The sequence below is a fragment of the Penaeus monodon genome, chromosome 42 (genome assembly GCF_015228065.2).
Source record: "Penaeus monodon isolate SGIC_2016 chromosome 42, NSTDA_Pmon_1, whole genome shotgun sequence".
Classification (NCBI taxonomy): domain Eukaryota; kingdom Metazoa; phylum Arthropoda; class Malacostraca; order Decapoda; family Penaeidae; genus Penaeus; species Penaeus monodon.
The window spans coordinates 25,205,782-25,220,781 of record NC_051427.1 but is presented as its reverse complement, the minus strand read 5'-3'; the positions used below and the strand labels follow the sequence as shown (position 1 = coordinate 25,220,781).

The following is a 15,000-nucleotide window of genomic DNA, read 5'->3' as shown; positions in this document are numbered from 1 at the left end:
ACAAACACCTGGAATACACAAAGCTTCAAATAACTAATTTTGTACAGAATAATCTTGTCAGCCGCGTAACAAAGCATCGTTTTCTCCAGATATTGTGGATTTTAAACATTAAAGTTGGAACTCACCAAGCACTTCATGTTTGCAGGATTGATGAGAAGGAACAGGGCGATGTGATCTTAGCAGCGAGTTCCGATCTTTATATAGCACAGTGATAAACGGACCTTGAGATAACCGACCTCACGAAAGTAGGAAGTATATATTGATACAAAAATATATTACTTATGTCAAGAAAATACTCTAAGGGAAGAGACTATGCAGGAGATATATATACATTCCAATTATGAAATAGCTGCGATATATATAGACATATAGAAAAAAATGTATGTATAATATATATGTGTGAGTGTGTGTGTGTTTGTGTGTGCATGTTTCTGTGCATGTGTATATATGTAAATATTGCAGAGAAAACCATTTTTTGTATTAAATATTTTTTAAATATATCTTATGCGGTACAAACTCCTCCAATATGTTTACATGTATATTGTTACTCACTCCCATGTGCGATGGGAGAAGGAACAGGCGATGTGACTTAGCATCGAGTTCGATCTTTATATGCACAAACAGTTATGTATTATGGTAGATGAAGGCAGCAATCAAACTAAAGACAAACCTTAGCTGTCAGCATAGTGCGGATGCAGGAATAAAGTTGCTCCTGTAGTGGCCCAGATGTGTCTTGGTGGTACAGTACTTGCTGTCAAGAAGATGAATACAAAAAACAATTTGTAGGGAATTATTGTCAGCCCGAAACAAGCTCTCTCACCAGACTCACGTGCAGGTGATGAGGTGTGTCTTACCATCTATATACACATATAGCTCTATGACATATAGAAGAGGTTGTATAAATATTTGTGATGGTGTTTGTTAATCGTCATGTATATGAAGCACCATTTATTGAATTTTCATACTGTTAGATCTACGGATTTGAATATGTTTAATGTTAGTCTGCCTCGCTTTGTTTCACTCAGTGAGAGGAGATAATTGCTGTACTTGGACTAAATCTTCAGTTCTGTTACTTACAGGCAGTCCAATTTGATGAAATCAAGAGATACAAAAATAATAACAATATTTATTTCATGAAGGAAAAAAGAAAAAAAAGCAAAACACAATGTAAGTACAGATCATGAAAGCAAATGAAACTAAAAACGTTTCAATCAAATTACAGTGGTACATTAATTGACTAGAAATTATATTACATAAAACAATATTTGTGATTTGTGTGATATTTGTAATTGGACATCCAAGCAACCCCGTATATACACATTAGGTATCACAAACATAGAGATCTGACAATTGTATGGTATATTAATTTCGGACACAACCCTCATCACCACCCTAATCCCAACCACACACCTATATTATAACATAATAAGAGGTCAGAAGCTCTCTATATTATTAAATTATAAACTGTATAAATTATATTGCACATCCTCATATTAAGTGTGCGAGTGTATTGTCTGATGTGTCTACAAACATAGTATCCATATGTTAACTCGGAATGGTTCATACAATAGATACATACATTATATGACCATATGTTTTAATATGATGAGAATGCAAAGCACTTTAGTATTGTTCGATTATCCGTAAAATAGTTGAATTCAACGTTTATTATCCCGATTATAAACGTACCAGGAATGTACTTGTTTAGCATTGATAGACTTAACCTCATATTCATATAATTTTTTATAAAATATTTTGATATTAAACAACGTACAAGTATCAGATAACATCAGAATTATTATTGAATTTTATAAATACTAATATCAAACAATAAATAAAAAAAAATATAACATGTAACATATATAGAACGTGAACTACGTAAAATATACACCTCACTACAATCTGATGTATTCGGTAGGTCACCTGTTTTATTCATTTCATCGATAAGTCTGAGCTTCCCCTGTAAACGTACCATAGGTACATAGTTTTTCAAAGTTTACGCATATGATAATCTAATATAATGTACAGTAGTTTGGTGAATATATGTGCTTATATTCATTTATTATATATCACATTATGTCAGCAAACATAAATCATAACAATGAGTACTTTGTTGATCATGATCAAAACATAGTAATATATATTTGCAGATATACTGAAGTCAATAACAAATCAGACGAATTGTGGCAAAAGTGCATGACAACACGCAAAACTAATAAGAAAACAAAACAAACAAAATCAAACATGAATGTTATTGTTATCTACTAAGAATGCTATATTCATTAGAAACATGATCGGAATAGTCTATGAATATATCTATGACATAAATCACCCCGAAAGTACAGACAGATAAAGGGTTTTCGATAACATATCCGTAGTTTATCAGTTACATTTTGCATCTAATCGATGAGTTAGCTATGGACTCTTACACTGAAGGAACATATGATAAATTATGCAGCTGTCAGACTAAATCTACACTACTAATATTGTAAGCTTGTTAATAATCTTATATTCATTTTTCTTGATTAATTCACAATAAATACAGATAGTTACTGTTGCATGAATCCCTAGATCTGTCACATTGGTACTTGATTAGTGTCGGTAAAAGTAAACATCAGACTGAAAATTTCAGTTACTGATGCACATGAGCTGAAATCTAGTATGACACATATTTATCCTGACTCTGTTTAGGCAAAGTAAACAGTCGATTTTAATCATCTTGACAAAAAGGAAAATTCGAAGCCTTTTTTTATTATTGGGTGAATCACTGTCAACAGAAATTGAGCAACGTACAACGAAGTATTGTGTTCATGGTACTCGCTGATTATTATTTATTTGATTACTCATGCTAACAAAAAGTATAATCATATTTATCTGCTGCATACAATTGAGCGAGGCAATGAAAAGGAGGGAGGATAAGGAATCTAAATAGTATGAAAATATAACTTGGAATCCATCAAAATTCCCAAGGGGCACACAGTACCCTGACCTACATACATGTAAATATATGTAGGCAGAATGTTTGGCTCATGCTAATTACAGGATAACGGATAAATTGATGGCTCTCTCTGCAGTATATACATACGTGCATACACATACACATGCTCACTCGCACATATATAATAAGAATAAATGTGTATGCAGACATATGCTTTCATCTATCTGTTTATATGATTTAGAATCATCGGCTGCGTCAGATATTAAGTCATTCGCGTCTGTTTATCTCATATCTTGTACGTAGTCTCGATCTGTCTTCTTTGATAATGTATACTCCATTTTTAATAATATACATGCATAATATACAAGGTATAAGCTTTAAGAGTATTTTATTGCAATAAGAAGGATATATATTTTTTAGATTAGCAAATGTTTCCTCCTTTTTTATACGTGAGGTCGGTTATCTCAAGGTCTGTTATCACTATTAAGGATCGGATACGTAGTTTGTCTTACTATGAGAGGAAGAAAGTATTTCTTAGTGAATGTTTTATTTTAATCATTTTAAAAGTGAGAAGAATTGTGTTGTTGCTTAAGCACTTGAGACTGAGGCGTGAAAGCCTCACATGTCATTACCTTGATTCATATATTGTTTTGTAATTGGAACAATATGGCAAGTTTTAATAATTCCAGTTGAAGTTGTCTAAAATCACACACAAAAACAATAGATATAAACGATATTAAAACTAATTTTCAAAGTAAAACAGTGAATCTACTAAAAGGCTATTGCACTTAACATCCATCCACAGTTTCAGAGAAACGTAAAAGATGAATAAGAATCAATGGTAAATTCAGCGAAGGTCACCAGTCTTATTCAATACCCGAGAAGTTAGAGGCTTAACAAGAAATAGTTGTATAGTACAAAGTTTTCGCAGTATCATACCATATGCAACAAAGTTTATCAGGATAAATAGGTGGATATATGTACATGTATATATATACATATAATATATATATATATATATATATAATATATATATATAATATACATACATATATATAAATTAAACAACATTATATATATTAATTAATATAAACACATATACATAATATATATCCATATACATATATATATGCATACCTATGTATATTGTAGGTCTATATACGTATGTTCATATATATATGTATATATATATACATATATATATATAACATATATACACACACACATATATAACAATATATACATACAATACATATATGTATGTATATATATACATACATATATATATATATAATATATATATCATATATATATATATATATATATATTATATATATATATACATATAAATAAACATATGTATATGTATGCATATATACACACATGCACATATATATACTTCCTCCAACATACATATACACATATATACACAATCTGTGTGTTTTATGTACATATCAATTGTCTAGATTAGAGGTAAGCGTACCACCAATGGTACATTTGATCTGATGAGGCCTACATACAGTAGATAACTTTCATTCCTGCATTTGCATGTATGCTGTCAGCTAATGTGTTTGTTTTACTTTTGTTTGCTGTTTTTCTTGATCATAAGCAAACAATGATATATAACTGTTTACTGTTATCAGAACTGAAAGATCTAGTACACAAAAGTACAGCCATATTTATCTACTATACACATGGGAGTGAGGCAACGAAAAGGGGGAAGGACAGAGGAATCCTCTATGCATGTAGGTATATATTAGCAGGAAGTTTGGACGACTTCACTTAGATAATAACAGATAAATGAAATATTTAATGCAAACGATGGTTTTCTCTGCAATATACACATATTTACACATGCGCACAAATATGCACATACAAACACACACACTCACACGTTTATAATATACATACACTTTTTTCTATGTCTATATAATTTAGAGTCATTCGCAGCTATTTCATAATTGGAATGTATATATCTCCTGCATAGTCTCTACCCTGAGAGTATTTTCTTGACATAAGTAATACATTTTTATATCAATAAATGCTTCCTACTTTCTTATGCGTGAGGTCGGTTATCTCAAGGTCCGTTTATCACTGTGCTATATAAAGATCGGAAACTCGTTGCTAAGATCACATCGCCCTGTTCCTTCTCACCAATCCTGCAAACATGAAGTGCTTGGTGAGTTCCAACTTTACTGTTTTTAAATCCACAATATTTGGAGATAACGATGCTTGGTTTGTTACGCGGCTGACATCATTATTCTTTACAAATATAGGCATTTGAAGCTTTGTGTATTCCAGGTGTTTGTCTTCCTGGTGGCTGCCGCTTGCGCTTCTGAAGTGGAGAAGCGAGAGGCGGAGCCAAGCACAGGCTATCCTTTTCCTCCTTATGGTAGCCACCACAGCCCCCACTACCATGCTGGTCGTTACCATCCTCTTCACAAGAGGTCAGCTGAACCTGAGGCAGAGGCCAAACCTTCTAACCTTTACTATCCTAGCTATTCCACCAACTACCGTTACAGCTACCCATCATACCATCACTACAAGAGATCTGCTGAACCCAGTTACGGTCCCATCAATTTCCACCACCACTCCTCCACCCCATACCAGCACATCTATACTCCCTACGTGAACCACACCCATAAGAGGTCAGCCGAGCCCTCTACCACCTACCACCACTACAACCACCACTATACCCCCTACGTGCACCATCCTCACAAGGTCAGCCGAACCTCACCACCTACCCACTAACACCACCCCTACGTGCACCATCCCACAAGAGATCAGCCGAACCCTCTACCATCTACTACCCCTACTATACCACACCTACAGCCCCTACGTTTCACCACCCCCATAGAGGTCTGCCGAAGCTAAGCCTACATACCATATTCCTTTCGACCTACCATTACCATGGAGTCACCTCCGGTCACGGCTTCCATTACCGTTACTGAGCACTAATAGCTGTTAGTATTGTTCGTGTCTCATAGTGAAAGAAATAAAGTATTTCTGAATAAATGATTTCATTTGAATAGCTTTTACATTGAGGTGGAATGCGTTTATTTAAACGCTTGAGAACGAGGCTTTCATTTCTTCCCATGTCTTGGCCTTGCTTCAAATATCGTTTTGCAGTTGAAGCCAATGTGTCCATCATTTGAAACGATCGAAATCACAAAAAAGGCAATATATATATAAACAATATGAAAACTATCACGTTAAGCAAACCAGTGATGTTACTAAAACGATAATCACTTGAACCCATTTCATTTTTTAAGACAAACGTAAAAAAAAAAAATGAATAAGAATCGACAGTGAGCTCGGTAAAAGTCATTATCCTTATTCACCACTCGAAAGGTTCGAACCCCTTGAAGCATATGAAGAAAAATATTTGTGCAATATTTTTCCAATATCTAAGCATATAAGTTTGGCAGGATATATATGTATTGTACACACACACACACACACATAAATACACATACACCTCACACAGACACACACGCACACACATATACATATATACATATGTATATACAGATACATTTCGCACTATACTATATATATTATAGTATATATATTATATATATATATATATATCAGTAAATATATACAATATTACAATAGGCTATTTGGTGTAATAATATATCTTATATATATATATATATATATATAATAGATATGATATAATCATATTATAAATTCTGTCTATATATCGATGACAGGGGGACCTTGCTGCGTAACATCGAAGAAATGATATGTGATGCCACTCTTATACATTAACCATCATATATGTGTATATATATACATAAATATGATATATCATATTGATTATATATATATAATACTGATTTTGAAATGTTTCATTATATATATATCTGATTGGTGGTGGAGTGTGTCCTGTTGTATCAGTAAAGATATGAAAGAATTTCAACAAATTATTTGGTAAAACTGATTGCTACATTTTCTATGTCTAAGATCCACACACCACAGCGACATATCAAAACTCCCGCATTCTAAAATATGAATTACGATGCGATTCATGATTAATGAAAAAATATAAATACATAATTTGATGCTGATCTTGCAAATATTACTTGCAAATACATTATAACTTGTGTTTCTATGACATACATTTGTATTCGATTGTTAGTAAGATATTATGATACGATATTAAGATTATTAATCATATATTTATTTGTATTAATACTGTGGGTGTTATCAATTTATCCTTTTGTATGTTGCTGTTTTATTTATATATATAATATCTTCATTTATTAGCTTTTGTGTATGTGTGTGCTGTGTTTGATATATCAAGATGAATAATGAATTTATTATGACTCAGGAATACTGGAGGTGAGGTAATGGTAGAGGTTGTAGGCGTATTTGTATTTAGGGTTTGCTTCGCCAGACCTCTTATGAGGATGGTGCACATAGGGGTTGCAGGGGGTGTGGTGGCGGTGAGTGTAGATGGTAGAGGGTTCGGCTGACCTCTTAAGTGGGTGGTGCACGAAGGGAGTATATGAGTTATGGTACGGGATGTAGGAGTGGTGCTGGAAAAAGATGGGCCCGTGACTGGATTCAGCAGATCTCAGGACATGCGCCTGGAAATGTACAAAGATTTAAATACCCTATTTTGGAAAGGAAATTAACTGTCAGACAAGCAAAAAACAAAGCATCGTTATCTCCAGATCCAGTGGGTTTACAAATGTAAAGTTGGAACTCAGCAAGTACTGCACATCTGCAATATATATATATATATATATATATATATATATATATATATATATATATATATATATAATCATCTGTGTGTATGCATTATTTAATGGTGACGAATAAGGAATGGGGACCATTTCTAGTGACGAATAAGGATGGGGACCTATACCGAATTTACTATTGTTTATTTATATTTTACGTTTGTCTTAATCTGTAGAATGTAATGAAATTTTTATCCTTTTGATAAATTCAGTTTTCCTTATTGTTTGTAATGATTATTTTTTCTACTGTCATTTTGTGATTTCTATTATTTCAGCAGTGATTTGGATATAATTATAGTCACATATTGTTTCAAAGTATAAATAAAATATGTAACTAGAAATATTTTATTTCCTTCATGGTAATACTTGAAAAATAATAAAAGCTATGTATCTAAACCTCTGTGTTAATAATGTTATACGAGTTTGCTTTCATGGTAACGTTAGGGGTAGCATATGTTATCAGTTCTTGGCGACCTTTATAGGATGTGATAGGTTTTTTTAGTGGGTTTGTATGGGGTGTTATAATGTTATCCTTTTTGAGGTAGTTCACGTGGTACTAGTGTGTGTATTGGGGTGTAGAGTTCTGTGGATATCTCTACGGGTTCTTCGACTGTGGTGCAGATTCGTAGTTATGATGATAGCCTATGGTAGGTCTGGGGGAGTAGTAGGTAGTAATGTATAGGGTTCGCTCAGCCTCAGCTGACCTCTTATGAGGTGGTGCACTAGGGGTGTAGGGTGTGGTGGCGGTGAGTGTGGATGGTAGAGGGTTCGGCTGACCTCTTAAGTGGGTAGGGAACTAGGAGACATGAAATTTTGATGGGATGTAGGAGTGGTGCTGGAAAGAGATGGGCCCGTAACTGGGTTCAAGCAGATCTCTTGTGAAGGTGGTATGATGGGTAGCTGTAATGGTAGTTGCGAGACTAGCTAGGATAGTAAAGGTTAGAAGGCTCGGCCTCTGCCTTAGGTTCAGCGGACCTCTTGTGAAGTGGATGGTAGCGACCGACATGCTAATAGGCGCAGTGGCTAGTAGGCGACTATAAGGAGGATAAGGTATTCTGTGCTTGGCTCCGCCTCTTGCTACACTAATATATACAGTATTAATTCCGTCTCAGAAATAGCCCGCCGCAAATGAACAAAGATGTTGACATGATATATGAAAAGCTGATATATGACATTTGCGTTAATATTCTGTTGTCATCTAACTGACTTAAGCCAAACATCCTGCTAACATGTTTATACATGTATTTAGGCCAGGGGTTCCGAACCTATTTTAAAATGTGTGCTACTTGGAAATTTTGATGAACTACCATGTTATAATGCTTTATACTAAATAAATTCCCTCTCCTTCCTCTTTTTCGTTGCCTGGCTCCCTTGTGAAGAGCAGACAAAAGTTATTGTAATTTTTGTTCTGAAGAAAAAGTCAGCATGGGTAATCGGTAGCTCAGACAGGATCTCTGTCTGGTTTGCTTTTACTGAACAAAAAGTGCCAAATGTGATCAGTACTCAGAAATACCATCATGACACCAGTAAAACAATTAGTTTTATATTATTGTTTATGTAATATGATCAAGAAAAATAGTAAACAAAAACTTTGCTAGGAACCTCTAATCTAGACAGACGAATATGTACATGAAACCCACAAATTGTGTATATATGTACTTATGTACATAAGGGGAATGTATATGTATATACGTATATGTACATATATACATATATATATTTATATGTATATTATATATGTAATGCGTAAATAAGTATATTCATATTCAATATCTATGTGTATGTGTGTATTCATAGATATATTTACATGTGTGTGTGTGTGTGTGTGTGTGTGTGTGTGTGTGTGTGTGTGTGTGTGTGTGCGCGCGCATAGAACAACGAAAGGAAGCACAAGAAAATACACGAATATGCCATATTCGTCGTGTGTTTTCTTCTACTCTCCTTCTTCCAGATTGATCGACATGAATTCCACACGCGCGCGCGCGTGTGTGTGTGTGTGTGTGTGTGTAAGTTATGTGTGTTATTATATATATAATATATATATATATATATATATAATATATATATATATTATATATTTTATATATATAATATATTATTATGTTTGGTCTGTAGTATAATATACAATTATGTGCTGTGTTTGTGTGTGTATATGTATGCAGATATAGATATATGCATATATATGTAGTCTGTGCATGGCTCCGCCTCTCGCTTCTCCATGCAAGCGGCATCCACAAATAGGGCAAACACCTGAAATATACAAAGCATCAAATACCTTCTTTTGTAAACAATAATCGTGCCAGTCGCGTAATAAACCAAGCACCATTATCTCCAGGTCCTGTGGATTTAAAACAGTAAAGTTGGAACTCACCAAGTACGTCCTTTCTGCAGTACTAGTGACAAGGAACAGGGCGATGTGATCTTAGCAGCGAATTTCCGATCTTTATATAACAGACTTTGAGATAAGCGGCATCACGCATAAGTAGGAAGCATCTACTAATGCAAAACTATATCACTTAGAGATAGAAATTACTTTTGAAGGCTGCATCTTGTATATAATGTATGTGGGGATACAGTCGCAGAGAAGATACCTCGAAATTACGTATAATATATATCCATTCCAATCATGATAGACACGATTGACGCAGCAGATGACTAACTTATATAGACATATGCGTACATACATATGTGTATGTATGCATGTATATATTGCAGAAAGAACCATCATTTATACATTTACGCATATTATATATGTGTGAGTGTGCATGTGTACGTGTATGCATGTATGTATATACTGCAGAGAGAGCCATCAATTGTGTTGAATATACTCACCTGTTGACAGTGAGCACACACCTCTATTAAAAAAAAAAAAAAAAAAAAAAAATCAGTAGATGAGTAAAAATCGACGAACTTACTAAGAAGAGAAGGGCAAGTGTGTGCTGCCTGCGAATTACAGCTCAAGGGCTCAGACTGAATATTTCAACCTCCAATGTTTACTTTTACCGAACACAAATTCCAGTACCAAATGTGATAAGTACTCAAGAATACCATCATGACAACAGTATATAGTATCACATTTTGTATATAATCAAGAGAAATAGTAAACAAAATTAAAACAAATTTAGAAATTAGTAAGTTAGATTGGGATATATTATTTTTTATATATGATAAAGAAAAAAGTATACAAAAGTAAGACAAAAAGTTAGATTGGCTGACAGTATGCATGCATATACAGAAATAATATCATAACATATGTAACAATTGTATACGGTTAATATGTACCAGTGGTGGTACACGTACCACAGGCTGAGAAACTCTAAGCGAGACAGATGAAAATATACATAAGACGCACACATTGTATACATACATTCATACACACATATATATATGTATGTATGTATGTTAGGGGATGTATATGTATAACTTTATGCATACATATATTCATATACATGCATGTGTGTGTACGTGTGTGTGTGTGTGTGAATAATTAGGTTCTTATTAATTGGATTGGTTTAGTCTTGGGTTAAATCAAAATATAATTCATCCTCGTATATTTATCACACTCCAAAAGTATACAGCACTTCACACAAAATTATTGTACAAGTATTGTACATTTTTCCACTTTCACAATATTGTAGTTTGTTTCATTTCTAGTCCCGCTTTCCCTGCTTTCGTTGACTCCTTTTCGGCCACACTCTAGACAGGACAGGATATGAAACGGGGAAAATGAAGGCAGAAGTAGGTCCCTATATGGAGATAAATCCCCGAAAATAATGAACTTTTACGCCATTTGCCTAATTCTAAATAAATATTAAATTCTATATACACATATGAGTCCAAAAATAAAGTCAGACTTCTCTGTCAATCCCAATAACAAATGAATTAACCTTTATCATGTATGGATGTCCAAGAGCGAATAAACGAGACAATGAATCCCTACTTAGTGGCCACTTTGGCCATGTCACGGATGGCCACGTCACGGATCTTTTTCCTCGCCTTTGAACGAGACTGAACACCTGAACACCCACAACCACCTACTGTCCGAATTACAAGTCGCTCGCTTGTTTGTCGCACAACATCTTGCTAACATCTTCCATTAGCGAACTTTTAAATACAATAATGTCATTCCTCCACAATATATATATATATATATATATATATATATATATATGAATATATGTATATATAAACATATACTATATATATTTATATGTATATATACATATATACACACGCACATGCACATCTGTGTATGTATTTATACTTGTTCATTAATTTAGCTTTGCACACACACACACATATATACACATATGTGTATGTATGTATATATGTATATGTCTGTTTACATATCTATGTATGTAGCTAGAGATGCATATATATATATATATATATATATATATATATATATATATATATATATATATATATATATATACATATATATTTTACCTCGATTGCCTACCTAGCCACTGGGTGGCCAAGCCAGCCCAAGTCAGTGCTGGTTCCAAGCCCGGATAAATAGAGAGAATGATTACCTAAAAGGTAACACCGGCACTCTCCGTGGAAAGGAACTGGGGACCCTACCACGTACTCACTCCAAGAGCATCACAACATGAAAACTACAATTAAGTATCATGCTGTGACCACGGCGGCTCAAACATGAACCAACCGTGAAAAAAAAAAAAAAAAAAAAAAAAAAAAAAATATATATATATATATATATATATATATATATACATATATATATATATATATATATATATATATATATATATATATATGCATATATATATATATATATATATATATATGTGTGTATGTGTGTGTGTGTGCGTGTGTGTGTGTATGTGTGTATGTAAGTAAGTGTGTATGTATCTATGTATATTATGATTGTGCATACACAAATTATATCCTGCCAAGCCTATCTGTATATGTTTAGATATTGCACAAACTATACAACTGTGTTTCGTCTCACGCTTCAAGGGGTCGGACTTTTCAAGTGGCGAATAAGGCTGGTGACCTTTACCATTTTTTTTATTGATTCCTATTGTTTGTCTTCAACTGTTGATGGGAATCAAGTGTTTATGTATTAGAAGATTCATTGTTTTAAATTAATAAAAAAAAAGAAATGATATTGCTTACACCTAGCTATTGTCTTTTTGGTGATCATTTCAGATAATGAATATTGGAATTATTAAAATAGGTCACGTTGGTTTCAACTGCAAAACGATATATGAACCAACGCAAGGACATGAGTGGGGATATAAGTCTCGATCTCAAGTGTTTAAGCAAACAACCTATTCTTATTTGGTAATAAAAACATGAATTTAGAAATAGTTTTTTTTTCATGGCAAGACACGAAAATTACTAAAAGCAATGTATCAGAACTCCTGGTGCTCAGTAACGGTAATGGAAGCCGTGACCGGTGGTAACTCCATGGTAATGGTAGGTGTCGTAGGCATGATGGTAGCTAGAGTTGGCTTCGGCAGACCTTTTATGAGGATGGTTCACGTAGGGAGTATAGGTGTGGTGGTTTGGGGTGTAGGAGTCGTGGTGGGAATGGATGGGCCCGTAGCTGGGTTCAGCTTCGGCTACGGGGTCAGCAGATCTCTTGTGGAGGTGGTATGATGAGTAGCCGTAATGGTAGTTGCGGGGATAGCTAGGATAGTAAAGGTTAGAGGGCTCGGCCTCTGCCTCAGCTGACCTCTTGTGAAGAGGGTGGTAACGACCAGCATGGTAGTGAGTGCTGTGGTGGCTACCATAAGGAGGATAAAGGTATCCTGTGCTTGGCTCCGCCTCTCGCTTCTCCACTTCAGAAGCGCAAGCGGCAGCCACCAGGAGGACAAACACCTGAAAATACACAAAGCATGAAATTCCCTCTTTTGTAAAGAATAATCGTATTAGTTACGTAACGAACCAACATCGTTATCTGCAGATCCCGTGGAATTCAAACAGTAAAGTTGGAACTTACCAAGCACTTCATGTTTGCAGGATTGGTGAGAAGGAACAGGGCGATGTGATCTTAGCAGCGAGTTCCGATCTTTATATAGCACAGTGATAACGGACCTTGAGATAACCGACCTCACGCATAAGAAAGTAGGAAGCATTTACTGATACAAAAATACATCACTCATGGCAATAAGATACTCCAAAAGCCTACTTCTCGTACATAATGTATGTAAATTATTAAAAATGGAGGATACAGTCTCTGAGAATACGCTCTTCGAGAATTCGCACCTGGCACATCCATTCCATTTCGAACAGACAGTCGCACGACTTGACATTAAATTATATATAGAGTGTATGCCGCATACATACATTTATGTATATCATATGTTTGTGAGTGAGTGAGTGCATGTGTGTACATTAATATATATATATATATGTGTGTGTGTGTGTGTGTGTGTGTGTGTGTGTGCATGCACACATATACATTTTTGGCCTCAGCGTGGCCATATATGTATATATGTGGGAGGATGAGGTGGATTGCAAATTCTGAACGAAGACTCGAGGTTAATAGGATTGGAACAGCGTGACAAAGAGGAATATGAAATGCCTCGGCTTCAGATTTATAATATTTTCCAGGTGGAAAATATTATAATTTAGAAATTATAATATTTTGCCACTAGGCAACTTTTGGAACAATCTCGCATAATACCAGGCATGATTGTGTACAGATGCTATGTTTTGTGATTTGTTTCTTACTTTAATCTAACAGTAATAAAGGTTAAAGGAAATTTGGAATAAAAATAATGCTCAGCATTTTTCTTCAAATTGCACAAAATCGATAGCTAATTGGACGCATGGTTTAAATCAACTTTTAAGTTAGGTTGCAAAACTAACGAAAGCAATCAGTCATAGACATCCCTGACTCACGAACAGCATTCAGAATAATAAAACAAATCCGGTCGCGGTTTATGTAGTCAGCGGGTGCATCTGCACCCATTGCATTGTCACCGACATCAACAGATTGGAAAGTGACCCGTGATAGGAATTGGAGCAGTGCCAGTGCCATCGTCCTCAAGCAGCGCCACAATTTGAAGGTTTAGGAAGATGAAAATGGAGAAGGCGGATGTAGACAGGGAATAAGGAAGGATGATGTTAAGGAGGGGCATAAGGATAAAAAGGTGAAGGGCGGTAGTATAATGAGGTACCAAGAGATCTGCCGAGCAAGAAGCTGATCCTAGTTTCATCTTTAGCCACCATCATCAGCTCACTATGGTTACGGTACCGCGCTCAACGCCAAGGTATAAAGTCAATCTAAATTAATTCTATTTGTGAACTGAGAATCCTGATTCGAAACTACGGAAA

At 34.7% G+C, this 15,000-nt stretch overlaps 2 protein-coding genes across 2 annotated transcripts; one reads left to right on the top strand and one right to left on the bottom strand.

Annotated features, from left to right (window-relative positions):
• Positions 1-5,083: 5,083 nt before the first annotated feature.
• Positions 5,084-6,093, top strand: LOC119599233 (histidine-rich glycoprotein-like). Its single transcript, XM_037948970.1, has 4 exons — positions 5,084-5,117; positions 5,240-5,659; positions 5,796-5,901; positions 6,068-6,093. The coding sequence occupies exons 1-4, from the start codon at positions 5,106-5,108 to the stop codon at positions 6,091-6,093; spliced, it is 564 nt and encodes a 187-aa protein (XP_037804898.1). The 5' UTR covers positions 5,084-5,105.
• Positions 6,094-13,036: 6,943 nt separating this feature from the next.
• On the bottom strand, positions 13,037-13,697 carry LOC119599008 (histidine-rich glycoprotein-like). The gene is made up of 2 exons (XM_037948748.1): positions 13,661-13,697; positions 13,037-13,539 (listed from the first exon to the last, which is right to left on the bottom strand). Exons 1-2 carry the CDS (start codon positions 13,670-13,672, stop codon positions 13,087-13,089), a joined length of 465 nt encoding a protein of 154 aa, XP_037804676.1. The 5' UTR covers positions 13,673-13,697; the 3' UTR covers positions 13,037-13,086.
• Between the last annotated feature and the right edge of the window lie 1,303 nt (positions 13,698-15,000).

Bases quoted from the DNA above. Each gene is read 5' to 3' on its own strand.
- LOC119599233 (XM_037948970.1), top strand. The intron at 5,660-5,795 runs GTCAGCCGAACC...CCACCCCCATAG, and splicing joins ACGTGCACCATCCTCACAAG to AGGTCTGCCGAAGCTAAGCC. The intron at 5,902-6,067 runs GTTAGTATTGTT...ATCGTTTTGCAG, and splicing joins GTTACTGAGCACTAATAGCT to TTGAAGCCAATGTGTCCATC.